The following is a 15,884-nucleotide window of genomic DNA, read 5'->3' as shown; positions in this document are numbered from 1 at the left end:
GACAGGGGATTCCCAGCTCCCAGGACCAATTTACATGCTTTTGCACATTTTTAGGGGTGTGAAAAGGGAATGTGCTTGAATTCATCTGTACGCACACTTTGATACATCTTGGTATTTTTATGATTATGCCAGTTTCTGGGTTTTGGAGTGCACCATGTTTCAGTAGAAAATCCATACAAGTCTTTGTACATGAGACCTCAAATGTTGACGCGATGCATCCTGGGTCGATTTTTTGCTATATGTGGTCGGGAGAATTCCGTTTCCATATTCAGAGTAATTAAACAGTTTCATAGCAGTGGAACACCTGCTCCAACTAACAGATGTTTCACAGAGTTTTGATCAATTCATACCTGAGTTTTGAAGAACCTGTGATGCAGGGGTAGGCAACCTGTTCCAGAAAGAGCCATGAGGGTGCAGGTTTTCTTTGCAGCCACTGATTCCACCAGGTGATTTTACTGATTAATATCACTTTGAGCAGATGGAATCAGTTAATCAGTGAAATCACCTGGTGGAATCAGTGGCTGCAAAGAAAACCTGCACCCTCATGGCTCTTTCTGGAACAGGTTGCCCACCCCTGCTGTGATGACTGTGGTATTTCATCATCATTTTCAGTCTTCACAGGGACACAAGCAAAACGGAACTTGGTCTTCTCAGTGTCCAGCCAGTGAAGCTGCTGTCCCTTGTTACTTGTCCAGACTTCCTCTTGTTCCTGTTTAACGTCCTTCTGGTCGACACTCAGATTCAACTCCTGCTGTTCAGGGAGCATTTCTTCTTTAATCACCAACTGCTGCAACATGTCTGCAAGGAAGCAAATAATATGAAGAACAACATTTGTCAGAGTGAAGACAAACCAGCAGCACTGTCACCATGAAGTTACTGCACTGATGGAACTGATACTGTGGAATAACACATCAAGCCTCCTTGGTTCAGATTTTTTTTTTTTGATCTGGACCCAGATGATGCTTTCACACAACTCAGAGGGTCAGTCCAGTTGAAGAAATGCTTGATACTTGTTTAAGTTTGATCATCATCACCTTGTTGGTAAAAAAAATTAGACAAATGTGCCACAAACAATCACAGCTGAGCGCAGTCTGCTGCGAGCTGCACTTTGTCTGGTCAACTACATCACAGAACACTCAGGTCCTGAATGAGAACCACCCAGACAGACAGCTGGTCCAACCCCCTCATCAACATAAGGATCTGATCTCACTGGGCTGCAGCATCTTGCAAAAGGCAATTGCAAGAGAAATTGCTTGATTTTGCTGAGTGGTGCTCCTCCCTCGCATAACTCACAGGGCGTTGTGTTTGTATTCTAGTGAGGCGACAAGGCTCCTTCCATTTTTCTCTCAGATCGTTCACTGTGTCACTGCTCAGACTCCTCACATAAGACATTCATGAGAGATTGGGGGGGGGGGGGTGATGGGCCACACACATAAGCTGCCATGGAAGCACACCATAATAGCAGAGATGATCGGAGAGGAACAGCCACTTCTGGAAGTGACGGAGCTGTTGCCAGCCTGGCCGTGGTTGCAACAGACACCAGGACTCCTGTTCAAACTTCCTGGACTTATGCATTTAATTTTTTTATTTCAGAGCAGAATACTGCAGGAGCGGAGAGCACAGTGTTGTTTTTAATTGTTGCTTTTAATCTTGAGGGCTCTCTCTCTTCCTCTCTGTGTTGTCCCCCTAACTCTCTCTCTCGCTCTGTCCCTCTCCCTTCCTCTGAGTATGTGTGATGGTAGTTCTTTGACGTGCTCGTTGTGAGGACGATACACAATCAGTTAGGAAATACGATGACTTGCTTTCATTTAAATGGCACTCTGCTCAAATCCAGCTCCAACAGCATTCATGTGTGGCTGTAAATCGAGAAAATCCTTCTGCTACATGCCTTGCCATGGAAATGTGATGACATCTGTCCATTGGAGCCAAAACGCAGGAGGACGGAGAATGTATCTTTGTCAGATCAATGTGCAGGTCCACCATGGATCTGCTGAGGAGACACCGAGTGGGAGGAAAAACAACAACAAAAACAAACAAGGGAACAGCCAAAGGGACTTACAATGTTATTGGCGCATAAATCAAATTAAAGGACGCACACCCCTGAAGCGATGAGAGACATCGCTGCATAACAGAGAAGATGCTGTTCAAACTCGTGGATGAGCGCTGTGTGCAGATCTAACAGCCAAAGACAAAAGGATCATATAAGCGGGGGATTATACAGTAGTGTTCAGAATAATAGTAGTGATATGTGACTAAAAAGATTAATCCAGGTTTTTAGTATATTTCTTATTGTTACATGGGAAAAAAGGTACCAATAGATTCTCACAAATCCAACAAGACCAAGCAAAATTGATGAACTCTCTGACCGAATGTCACACTACTATTATTGTGAACACCCCCTTTTCTACTTTTTTTTTTTTTTTATTACTAATAGCCCAATTTCATAGCCTTAAGAGTGTGCATATCATGAATGCTTGGTCTTGTTGGATTTGTGAGAATCTACTGAATCTACTGGTACCTTGTTTCCCATGTAACAATAAGAAATATACTCAAAACCTGGATTAATCTTTTTAGTCACATAGCACTACTATTATTCGGAACACTACTGTATATCCAGCTGGGACATCATTCTGCAAGCCAGTGACCGTGCTGTAGGCTTTATTAATATTATTACTATTTTTAAATTCATTAGTATTTTACTATTTAATTGATTTTATCTTGTCCTTACTGGATACACTCAGGGGAATTTACACAGTCTGTTCACATGGATAATAACAGCTGAACACTGTGTGCAAACGTGTCATTGTTTCAGCTGCGAGTGGCCACTTGTTGAGATACCAACGGTGACATTGTCGCTCGTTCACGTGTTTGGTCGCTAATTCGTGTCTCCAACTGCTCACCACCAGTCACACCCAGTGAGATAGGACCATTACCATTCATCAATTCCACCTGATGATGATAATAATAACAATAATGTCTGATATACAAAGTACAATATCACCAATGTGTTTATACCTTAAGACACTTGTATTTAAAAAAAAAACAACTTTGGAAAACACTTTGTAGTGCATTTGCTCATTAAAGCTTTGGTAACCTGGGAACTCTAGTTGGGTTCCTAAGTATTTGGACATCATCACCTTTGCATTTACATTCCAGTCCAGATGTTGTCTATGTGGACACTCGGGTACTTGTAGTAGTCCACAATAGCCACCTTTGTTCCATTAATGGTAACTGGGTTTGGACAAGTCTTTCATCTTCTGAAGTCCACCACAAGCTCAATTATCTTAGATACGTTAAGCAGCAGGTGGTCAAGTCCACACCACTCCACACCTGTCCTCTGCCTCCTGGTCACTGCCGATGCAGCCCACAAAGGGAGAGTCATGTAAAAACATCTGCAGGTAGCAGGACTGACACCAGAACCTGAATTCTAAGGTGTAGAGTGGGAACAGGAAGGGAGACAGAACCGTCCCCTGTTGTGCCCCTGTGCTGCTCATGATTGTGTCAGACATAATATCTTGAAGCCTCATATACTGTGGGCACCCTTTGAGGTAGGTGGTGACCCAGGCAACCAGTGGAGGCTCCACCTTCATGTCACGTAGCTCATCGCTGAGCAGGTCAGGTCGGATGGTTTTGAACACATTAGAGAAGTCAAAGAACATGACTCTCACAGTGCTGCCTGCTTCCTCCAGGTGAGAATAAGCTCTGTGCAGCATGGAGATGATAGCATCCTCCACTCCCCTGTTGGGCTGGTACGCAAACTGCAGGGGGTCCAGTGATGATTCAGTGACTGTGCAGAACATGTGATGTCAGGTCCACAGGTCTGTAGTCACAAAGTCTGTTGGGTTTCTTCTTCTTGGTCACAAGAACCAGGCATGAGGTTTTCCACCACTCAGGCTCAAGTTGAAGATGTGCTGGAAAATCCCACAGCTGGACAGCACATCCCTTCAGCACTCTGGGACTGAGGCCATCAGGACCCGCAGCCTTTTCTGAACACAGGTAACTAAATTCTCTTCTCACATCCTCAGCAGTGATGGTGATCAGAGAGGATGGAGAGAGCCCTGGTTGAGAAGGGAGCAGCAGGGCCAGGGTGTCTGGGCAGGAGCAAGTGGGGCTGTCAAGGACAATGTATAGTCGGGGCAGAGCTGGAAGCTGATGGAGGATTATCATCAATTTCCCTGGTGGCAGTCACTGAGGTAATCAAACAACTCCGCAGTGGCAAGGCTTGGGGTTGATGAGATCTTTCCAAAAATGCAGAAGGCTCTGGGTATGGATAGGGCTGTCACAATTATGACAATATTCGCCAATCGCAATTATTTTTCATATTCACGATTACTGTGAATTATTTATTTTATCCACAAAGCATAAAACGACTCAGAATCTGACAACATTGTGTTGCAGCCTCACTCACTCTGTTTCGCGATCGTCTTAAGGCAGGACAATAACACGGAGGCTGAGGAGCGATCCGTCCTGCCGTTTGGATAAGACGGCCGATTAAAACAGTGGCCGTCTTCTTCAAAAGCCGTCTAAAATGCGGAGCTGTCGGTGTGTGTGTGTGTCTGTGTGTGTGTGTGTGCGTGGAGTCAACAGGCTGCAGACTGCGAGGGAGGGGGTGGGTGAGGGAGATTCCTGAATGGAGGCACGACACGCTGCTGAACCATCAGTGCACAGCGAGCGCGGAGCAGAGAGAGGATTTTAACCCGAGTGAACATGTTAAAAAAACAAAACCAAACTGTGGAGCTGCTTTTACTTCTCTCTGAACTTTCTCTCCCTGTGTGATTCTGCCGTTACCATCCTGTTCACACCATGTGCGCTTCGTACACTGAATTTATGAGATCATGAGATGAAATAAACGGTCAAATATCTTTAAAAACATATTTAAAAAATGAGAATATATGAATCAACCGAGCAAAAAAAAAAAAAAAACCTGACGTGGAGAAGCTGTGGTGACGTTCAGACGCACAGATCACAAAAAGCAGGTGAGAACTCTGAACTTTAACAGCTGTTATTTTCCAAAGGCTTTTATTTGTTCAGTCTTGAGCTTAATGTAGTGTTTAAGCACAAAACGTGACTGATGAGGAGAAACAATTTCAGAAATGAAACAGAAACAACCACAAATCAGAAAAAGTTGGAACTGTATGTAAAATGAAGATAAAAATAAAGATGTTGCACTATTCCCAGTTTCTCCACTCACAGAAGCCAAACGTTCTTCCAGAGTTGTGTAGCCTTGTACTACGATAGTAGAATATAAAGAAGGGGAAAAAAGGGAAAAAAATAGACAACATATTCGTCAATCACAATTATTTGTCTGACAATTAATCATCTCCAGAAATTCCTAATCGTGACAGCCCTAGGTGTGGAGGGACTGTCTTGGATGACACGTCTAATCAACAATGCGCTGAGGTCTGGGACAGTGCCTGACGAGTGGCAAACTGGGGTGGTGGTCCCCATATTTAAAAAAAGGGACTAGAGTGTGTGTGCCAATTACAGGGGCATCACACTACTCAGCCTCCCAAGTAAAGTCTACTCCAGAGTGCTGGAAAGGAGGGTTCGGCCGATAGTCAAACCTGCCGTGTTTAGTGGAACAACAACCTTATATATCATTACGGTGATGCATCAACTCCTCAACTAAGACTGAACTCGACGCTAGACTGCCTGATGTCTTAGCCTCACATCTGACAAATACCCAGTCAGTAGACAGACTTGTGGATAGTTTAAACTCAGTGCTCAAAACTACACTCGACATGATTGCGCTCCCCCAAATCACAGTCACCTTGTTCAATGATTATCTGCGTGACCTCAAGCATAAAGCAAGAGGTCCAGAACGGAAATGGCGTTGTTCAAAATTAGAAGTATTTCACCTTGTGTGGCGTGATGCTATCTTAGACTATAAGCATGCATTATTGGCTACAAAGCGGACTTACTACTCTGATTTGATCAACAAAAACAAGCATAACTCAAAGTTCTTGTTCGACTCGGTGGCAACACTTTTGCATGGACAACCACCTGTAGTTCGCTCTCCTTTTACAGCACAAGATTTCCTGGATTACTTTGGGAAGAAAATAGAAGACATCCGGTTAAACATATCCCGGCAAGCCTTAACCCAGCAACTACAACCTGCTATTGAGGTGGGCACCACTACTGAGGTATTATGTTGTGTGTGGGCCACCAGAAGAGGAGGTACTGCTGGCCCACCACCAGTGGGCGCCCTGCCTGAAGTGCGGGCTTCAGGCACGAGAGGGCGCTGCCGCCACGGACACAGCCGGGGGTGACAGCTGTCACTCATTATCTCTTGACAGCTGTCACCCATCTACTCAACATCATCTCACTCCATAAAGACCAGACGTCATCTCCACCTCGTTGCCGAGATATCGTACTTCATTGGAGGTAATATCCTCAGCCGTTTGTGTGGTACAATATAATTTGTATATTGTGAGTGTTTGCAGAAGTACCGGTACCTCTGTCGGTGGAAGCTGAGAGAGTGCTGGACGGCACTCTTTTCCCCTGAGGAATCACTGCGGTACTCAGCAAGATATTGAGTGAGAGGTGGAGGTGGCATTCCCACCGTTGTTGTTATGGGGTGTACACACACCCACACTTGACTGTCTTTGTTTTCGCCAGCAGTACCAGATCCGACAGTCGGGGACGGTGATCACCTGGGAATTCGGGACTTGGTGGCTCCAGTATTCACCAGGTTCGGTGGCGGCGGAAATCGTGTGGTTCCGGCTTTTCTCAGGACAGACGTCTTCTATCCTCGAGCCTGCCCACATGTCACCTTTGTGGATTGACTGTGTTGTCGTGCGTTACCTGTGCTGCTCCACAGCCTGTCTAGTGGATTTTTATTTTATTTTTTACCACCGTTGTCGTGCGTTACCTGTGCTGCTCCGCAGCCTGTCTAGTGGATTTTTATTTTATTTTTTACCACCGTTGTCGTGCGTTACCTGTGCTGCTCCGCAGCCTGTCTAGTGGATTTTTATTTTATTTTTTACCACCGTTGTCGTGCGTTACCTGTGCTGCTCCGCAGCCTGTCTAGTGGATTTTTATTTTATTTTTTACCACCGTTGTCGTGCGTTACCTGTGCTGCTCCGCAGCCTGTCTAGTGGATTTTTATTGTTTTTTGCCACCGTTGTCGTGCGTTGCCTGTGCTGCTCCGCAGCCTGTCTAGTGGATTTTTATTTTATTTTTTGCCGCCGTTGTCGTGCGTTACCTGTGCTGCTCCGCAGCCTGTCTAGTGGATTTTTATTTTATTTTTTGCCGCCGTTGTCGTGCGTTACCTGTGCTGCTCCACAGCCTGTCTAGTGGATTTTTATTTTATTTTTTACCACCATTGTCGTGCGTTACCTGTGCTGCTCCACAGCCTGTCTAGTGGATTTTTATTTTATTTTTTACCACCGTTGTCGTGCGTTACCTGTGCTGCTCCACAGCCTGTCTAGTGGATTTTTATTGTTTTTTGCCACCGTTGTCGTGCGTTACCTGTGCTGCTCCACAGCCTGTCTAGTGGATTTTTATTTTATTTTTTACCACCATTGTCGTGCGTTACCTGTGCTGCTCCACAGCCTGTCTAGTGGATTTTTATTTTATTTTTTACCACCGTTGTCGTGCGTTACCTGTGCTGCTCCACAGCCTGTCTAGTGGATTTTTATTGTTTTTTGCCACCGTTGTCGTGCGTTGCCTGTGCTGCTCCGCAGCCTGTCTAGTGGATTTTTATTTTATTTTTTGCCGCCATTGTCGTGCGTTACCTGTGCTGCTCCACAGCCTGTCTAGTGGATTTTTATTTTATTTTTTACCACCATTGTCGTGCGTTACCTGTGCTGCTCCACAGCCTGTCTAGTGGATTTTTATTTTATTTTTTACCACCGTTGTCGTGCGTTACCTGTGCTGCTCCACAGCCTGTCTAGTGGATTTTTATTGTTTTTTGCCACCGTTGTCGTGCGTTACCTGTGCTGCTCCACAGCCTGTCTAGTGGATTTTTATTTTATTTTTTGCCGCCGTTGTCGTGCGTTACCTGTGCTGCTCCACAGCCTGTCTAGTGGATTTTTATTTTATTTTTACCACCGTTGTCGTGCGTTACCTGTGCTGCTCCACAGCCTGTCTAGTGGATTTTTATTGTTTTTTGCCACCGTTGTCGTGCGTTGCCTGTGCTGCTCCGCAGCCTGTCTAGTGGATTTTTATTTTATTTTTTGCCGCCATTGTCGTGCGTTACCTGTGCTGCTCCACAGCCTGTCTAGTGGATTTTTATTTTATTTTTTACCACCATTGTCGTGCGTTACCTGTGCTGCTCCACAGCCTGTCTAGTGGATTTTTATTTTATTTTTTACCACCGTTGTCGTGCGTTACCTGTGCTGCTCCACAGCCTGTCTAGTGGATTTTATTGTTTTTTGCCACCGTTGTCGTGCGTTACCTGTGCTGCTCCACAGCCTGTCTAGTGGATTTTTATTTTATTTTTTACCACCATTGTCGTGCGTTACCTGTGCTGCTCCACAGCCTGTCTAGTGGATTTTTATTTTATTTTTTACCACCGTTGTCGTGCGTTACCTGTGCTGCTCCACAGCCTGTCTAGTGGATTTTTATTGTTTTTTGCCACCGTTGTCGTGCGTTGCCTGTGCTGCTCCGCAGCCTGTCTAGTGGATTTTTATTTTATTTTTTGCCGCCATTGTCGTGCGTTACCTGTGCTGCTCCACAGCCTGTCTAGTGGATTTTTATTTTATTTTTTACCACCGTTGTCGTGCATTACCTGTGCTGTTCCACGGCCTGTCTAGTGGATTTTTATTTTTTTTTTTTTTTTTTTTTTTTACCACCGTTGTCGTGCGTTACCTGTGCTGCTCCGCAGCCTGTCTAGTGGATTTTTATTTTATTTTCTACCACTGTTGTCGTGCGTTACCTGTGCTGCTCCACAGCCTGTCTAGTGGATTTTTATTGTTTTTTGCCACCGTTGTCGTGCGTTGCCTGTGCTGCTCCGCAGCCTGTCTAGTGGATTTTTATTTTATTTTTTGCCGCCATTGTCGTGCGTTACCTGTGCTGCTCCACAGCCTGTCTAGTGGATTTTTATTTTATTTTTTACCACCGTTGTCGTGCATTACCTGTGCTGTTCCACGGCCTGTCTAGTGGATTTTTATTTTTTTTTTTTTTTTTTTTTTTACCACCGTTGTCGTGCGTTACCTGTGCTGCTCCGCAGCCTGTCTAGTGGATTTTTATTTTATTTTCTACCACTGTTGTCGTGCGTTACCTGTGCTGCTCCACAGCCTGTCTAGTGGATTTTTATTTTATTTTTGCACCGTTGTCGTGCGTTCGCTGTTGCCGTGCGTTACTTGTGCTGCTTCATGGCCTGTCTGGTGCCTTAACTAAAGCACTCCTTCTGCTGAATCACCTCCAAATTATTTACACATTATTCACTTTGCGTGTTTTTAGGAATCCACTAGGTTGCGTAGCTACTAGCTTTTAGCCGATTTAGCATGGCGGCTTCTCCTGTCTCTCCCGCACTTTTCTGCTCTGGTTGTGAAATGTTTAGCTGTTCCTCGGCCTCCTTTAGCAGTAACGGTACTTGTAATAAGTGCAGCTTATTCGTAGCTTTGGAGGCCAGGCTGGGCGAATTGGAGACTCGGCTCCGCACCGTGGAAAATTCTACAGCTAACCAGGCCCCTGTAGTCGGTGCGGACCAAGGTGGCTTAGCCACCGTTAGTTCCCCCCTGGCGGATCCCGGGCAGTCGGGAAAGCAGGCCGACTGGGTGACTGTGAGGAGGAAGCGTAGCCCTAAACAGAAGCCCCGTGTACACCGTCAACCCGTGCACATCTCTAACCGTTTTTCCCCACTCGACGATACACTCGCCGAGGATCAACTCTGGTTATTGGCGACTCTGTTTTGAGAAATGTGAAGTTAGCGACACCAGCAACCATTGTCAATTGTCTTCCGGGGGCCAGAGCAGGCGACACTGAAGGAAATTTGAAATTGCTGGCTAAGGCTAAGCGTAAAATTGGTAAGATTGTAATTCACGTCGGCAGTAATGACACTCGGTTACGCCAATCGGAGGTCACTAAAATTAACATTAAATCGGTGTGTAACTTTGCAAAAACAATGTCGGACTCTGTTGTTTTCTCTGGGCCCCTCCCCAATCAGACCGGGAGTGACATGTTTAGCCGCATGTTCTCCTTGAATTGCTGGCTGTCTGAGTGGTGTCCAAAAAATGAGGTGGGCTTCATTGATAATTGGCAAAGCTTCTGGGGAAAACCTGGTCTTGTTAGGAGAGACGGCATCCATCCCACTTTAGATGGAGCAGCTCTCATTTCTAGAAATCTGGCCAATTTTCTTGGATCCTCCAAACTGTGACTGTCTAGCGTTGGGACCAGGAGGCAGAGCTGTGGTCTTATACACCTCTCTGCAGCTTCTCTCCCCCTGCCATCCCCTCATTACCCCATCCCCGTAGAGACGGTGCCTGCTTCCAGACCACCAATAACCAGCAAAAATCTATTTAAGCAAAAAAATTCAAAAGAAAAAATAATATAGCACCTTCAACTGCACCACAGACTAAAACAGTTAAATGTGGTCTATTAAACATTAGGTCACTCTCTTCTAAGTCCCTGTTGGTAAATGATATAATAATTGATCAACGTATTGATTTATTCTGCCTAACAGAAACCTGGTTACAGCAGGATGAATATGTTAGTTTAAATGAGTCAACACCCCCGAGTCACACTAACTGTCAGAATGCTCGTAGTACGGGCCGGGGCGGAGGATTAGCAGCAATCTTCCATTCCAGCTTATTAATTAATCAAAAACCTAGACAGAGCTTTAATTCATTTGAAAGCTTGTCTCTTAGTCTTTTCCATCCAAATTGGAAGTCCCAAAAACCAATTTTATTTGTTATTATCTATCGTCCACCTGGTCGTTACTGTGAGTTTCTCTGTGAATTTTCAGACCTTCTGTCTGACTTAGTGCTTAGCTCAGATAAGATACTTATAGTGGGCGATTTTAACATCCACACAGATGCTGAGAATGACAGCCTCAACACTGCATTTAATCTATTATTAGACTCTATTGGCTTTGCTCAAAAAGTAAATGAGTCTACCCACCACTTTAATCATATCTTAGATCTTGTTTTGACTTATGGTATGGAAATAGAAGACTTAACAGTATTCCCTGAAAACTCCCTTCTGTCTGATCATTTTTTAATAACATTTACATTTACCCTGATGTACTACCCTGCAGTGGGGAATAAGTTTCATTACACTAGAAGTCTTTCAGAAAGCGCTGTAACTAGGTTTAAGGATATGATTCCTTCTTTATGTTCTCTATTGTCATATACCAACACAGAGCAGAGTAGCTACCTAAACTCTGTAAGGGAGTTAGAGTATCTCGTCAATAGTTTTACATCCTCATTGAAGACAACTTTGGATGCTGTAGCTCCTCTGAAAAAGAGAGCTTTAAATCAGAAGTGTCTGACTCCGTGGTATAACTCACAAACTCGTAGCTTAAAGCAGATAACCCGTAAGTTGGAGAGGAAATGGCGTCTCACTAATTTAGAAGATCTTCACTTAGCCTGGAAAAAGAGTTTGTTGCTCTATAAAAAAGCCCTCCGTAAAGCTAGGACATCTTTCTACTCATCACTAATTGAAGAAAATAAGAACAACCCCAGGTTTCTTTTCAGCACTGTAGCCAGGCTGACAAAGAGTCAGAGCTCTATTGAGCTGAGTATTCCATTAACTTTAACTAGTAATGACTTCATGACTTTCTTTGCTAACAAAATTTTGACTATTAGAGAAAAAATTACTCATAACCATCCCAAAGATGTATCGTTATCTTTGGCTGCTTTCAGTGATGCCGGTATTTGGTTAGACTGTTTCTCTCCGATTGTTCTGTCTGAGTTATTTCATTAGTTACTTCATCCAAACCATCAACATGTTTATTAGACCCCATTCCTGCCAGGCTGCTCAAGGAAGTCCTACCATTATTTAATGCTTCAATCTTAAATATGATCAACTTATCTTTGTTAGTTGGCTATGTACCACAGGCTTTTAAGGTGGCAGTAATTAAACCATTACTTAAAAAGCCATCACTTGACCCAGCTATTTTAGCTAATTATAGGCCAATCTCCAACCTTCCTTTTCTCTCAAAGATTCTTGAGAGGGTAGTTGTAAAACAGCTAACTGATCACCTGCAGAGGAATGGTCTATTTGAAGAGGTTCAGTCAGGTTTTAGAATTCATCATAGTACAGAAACAGCATTAGTGAAGGTTACAAATTATCTTCTTATGGCTTCGGACAGTGGACTTATCTCTGTGCTTGTTCTGTTGGACCTCAGTGCTGCTTTTGATACTGTTGACCATAAAATTTTATTACAGAGATTAGAGCATGTCATAGGTATTAAAGGCACTGCGCTGCGGTGGTTTGAATCATATTTGTCTAATAGATTACAGTTTGTTCATGTAAATGGGGAATCTTCTTCACAGACTAAAGTTAATTATGGAGTTCCACAAGGTTCTGTGCTAGGACCAATTTTATTCACTTTATACATGCTTCCCTTAGGCAGTATTATTAGACGGTATTGCTTAAATTTTCATTGTTACGCAGATGATACCCAGCTTTATCTATCCATGAAGCCAGAGGACACACACCAATTAGCTAAACTGCAGGATTGTCTTACAGACATAAAGACATGGATGACCTCTAATTTCCTGCTTTTAAACTCAGATAAAACTGAAGTTATTGTACTTGGCCCCACAAATTTTAGAAGCATGGTGTCTAACCAGATCTTTACTCTGGATGGCATTTCCCTGACCTCTAGTAATACTGTGAGAAATCTTGGAGTCATTTTTGATCAGGATATGTCATTCAAAGCGCATATTAAACAAATATGTAGGACTGCCTTTTTGCATTTACGCAATATCTCTAAAATCAGAAAGGTCTTGTCTCAGAGTGATGCTGAAAAACTAATTCATGCATTTATTTCCTCTAGGCTGGACTATTGTAATTCTTTATTATCAGGTTGTCCTAAAAGTTCCCTAAAAAGCCTTCAGTTAATTCAAAATGCTGCAGCTAGAGTACTGACGGGGACTAGCAGGAGAGAGCATATCTCACCCGTGTTGGCCTCTCTTCATTGGCTTCCTGTTAATTCTAGAATAGAATTTAAAATTCTTCTTCTTACTTATAAGGTTTTGAATAATCAGGTCCCATCTTATCTCAGGGACCTCGTAGTACCATATCACCCTAATAGAGCGCTTCGCTCTCAGACTGCAGGCTTACTTGTAGTTCCTAGGGTTTGTAAGAGTAGAATGGGAGGCAGAGCCTTCAGCTTTCAGGCTCCTCTCCTGTGGAACCAGCTCCCAATTCAGATCAGGGAGACAGATACCCTCTCTACTTTTAAGATTAGGCTTAAAACTTTCCTTTTCGCTAAGGCTTATAGTTAGGGCTGGATCGGGTGACCCTGGACTATCCCTTGGTTATGCTGCTTTAGACGTAGACTGTGGGGGGGTTCCCATGATGCACTGTTTCTTTCTCTTTTTGCTCTGTATGCATCACTCCGCATTTAATCATTAGTGATCGATCTCTGCCCCCCTCCACAGCATGTCTTTTTCCTGGTTCTTTCCCTCAGCCCCAACCAGTCTCAGCAGAAGACTGCCCCTCCCTGAGCCTGGTTCTGCTGGAGGTTTCTTCCTGTTAAGAGGGAGTTTTTCCTTCCCACTGTTGCCAAGTGCTTGCTCACAGGGGGTCGTTTTGACCGTTGGGGTTTTTCATGATTGTTGTATGGCCTTGCCTTACAATATAAAGCGCCTTGGGGCAACTGTTTGTTGTGATTTGGCGCTATATAAAAAAAAAGTTGATTGAGTTGATTGACTGTAATCATATTCTGAGATTGTCTGTATGTTCGTTGTGCTCCTTCACAACATTAAATTGTTAATTTTTGGCTCATCTATTGACTGTTCATTTGCGCCCCCTGTTGTGGGTCCGTGTCACTACACTTTCACAACAGGATATCTCGGCCAGCGTCATGGACTCCGAGGGGCGTCACCCGGCTGTTGAACGACCAATGGGAGAGCAGGGAGCGCAGGCGTCTGCAGGAGGCGTGATTGGTGAGCTGCAGCACATTCTCACCGCCTTTACGGCTCGGTTGGATCAAATGACCGAGCAAAACATCCTCCTGAACCGCAGGGTGGAGGCTCTGTCTGCGCAGGTGGTGGCGAGCGCTCAGGGCGCTGCTGCAGCTCCTCCTCCTGCCGACCCTGTGCAGGATATGAACGTTCCAGTGGTGGTTCAACAACCCCTCCCACCATCCCCTGAAGCATACATAAGCCCTCCTGAGCCGTACGGAGGTTGTGTGGAGATGTGCGCGGACTTTCTCATGCAGTGTTCGCTCGTCTTCGCACAACATCCCGTCATGTACGCGTCAGATGCTAGTAAAATAGCTTATGTGATTGCTCTGCTTCGGGGTAAGGCACGCGCCTGGGCTATGGTGCTCTGGGAACAGAACTCACGGTTGTTATCAGCATACACTGGGTTTGTGGGGGAGTTCAGAACAGTGTTTGATCACCCTAACAGAGGAGAGACCGCTTCAACAATGCTGCTGTCAATGCGACAGGGGCGCCGGTGCGCAGCCGAATATGCAGTCGACTTCCGCGTCGCGGCTGCGAGGTCCGGCTGGAATAACGTTGCGCTCCGCGCCGCCTTCATAAACGGACTGTCATTGGTCCTGAAGGAGCATCTGGTTGCTAAGGAGGAACCGCGGGATTTAGATGGGCTTATCGATCTCGTTATACGGTTAGACAATCGGTTGGAGGAACGCCGTCGGGAGCGAGGCGAAGGACGTGGCCGGATACGCGCCGCCCCTCTCCCTTCCGGGTTCGAAAAGGGGCCGCCCTCCCCACGCTCCACAGCCGCAGCGCTCCGTGGGGCAACAGCTCCCCCTGCTGGCGTTGTTAGGGAAACGCACAGGGCCAAAATGAGGAGGCTGGTCCGCAGGGAGTGTTTTCTCTGCAGCTCTAAGGAGCACACAGAAAAACTGCCCCAAACGGCCACAACAACAACCGCCCTCAGAGACTGGGCTAAGGGGGGGTCCAAACATTCACGTGGGACACACACAGATTGCCTCACGACTCCCAGTTACAATCCTGAGCGGGGATTTAACCCTTCAAGCCCCAGCACTGGTGGACACGGGGTCAGAAGGGAATTTGCTAGACAGCAGATGGGCAAGGGAGGTAGGGTTCCCTCTGGTGGTGCTTCCTTCGCCATTGCAGGTGCGGGCACTAGATGGCACCCTCCTCCCTTTAATCACACACAAGACACAACCAGTAACTCTGGTGGTGTCTGGAAACCATCGGGAGGAGATTGAGTTTTTTGTAACTCCTTCTACCTCCCGCGTGATTTTGGGCTTCCCTTGGATGTTGAAGCACAATCCCCGGATTGATTGGCCGTCTGGGGTGGAGGTTCAGTGGAGCGAAACCTGCCATCGGGTGTGTTTAGGATCCTCGGTTCCTCCCGGTTTACAGGCTAAGGAGGAGGTCAAAGTCCCGCCCAATCTGACGGCAGTGCTGGTTGAGTACCACGATCTTGCTGACGTCTTCAGCAAGGATCTGGCACTCACCCTTCCCCCGCACCGTCCGTACGATTGTGCCATTGATTTGGTTCCAGGCGCTGAGTTCCCGTCCAGCAGGCTGTACAACCTCTCACGACCTGAGCGCGAATCAATGGAGACCTACATCCGGGACTCATTAGCTGCCGGGCTGATCCAGAACTCCACCTCCCCGATGGGGGCAGGTTTCTTTTTTGTGGGCAAGAAAGATGGCGGACTCCGTCCATGCATTGATTACAGGGGGCTGAATGAGATTACGGTTCACAACCGATACCCGTTGCCATTGTTGGATTCCGTGTTCACCCCCCTGCATGGAGCCAAAATCTTT

General features: G+C 45.5%; 1 protein-coding gene across 1 annotated transcript in view; it reads right to left on the bottom strand.

Annotated features, from left to right (window-relative positions):
* Positions 1-325: 325 nt before the first annotated feature.
* Positions 326-15,884, bottom strand: part of LOC117531544 (putative uncharacterized protein DDB_G0271606) — a 336,411-nt gene continuing 320,852 nt past the window's right edge. Inside the window, exons 3-4 of the mRNA XM_034194664.1 lie at positions 620-798; positions 326-388 (exon numbers count right to left, since the gene is read on the bottom strand). Coding sequence (XP_034050555.1) covers positions 326-388; positions 620-798 — 242 coding nt within the window. The remainder of the gene's footprint in view (positions 389-619; positions 799-15,884) is intronic.

This window comes from Thalassophryne amazonica, chromosome 18 (genome assembly GCF_902500255.1).
Source record: "Thalassophryne amazonica chromosome 18, fThaAma1.1, whole genome shotgun sequence".
NCBI lineage: Eukaryota > Metazoa > Chordata > Actinopteri > Batrachoidiformes > Batrachoididae > Thalassophryne > Thalassophryne amazonica.
Note: the sequence above shows the minus strand (reverse complement) of the source record. Positions and strands in the feature narration are given on the sequence as shown.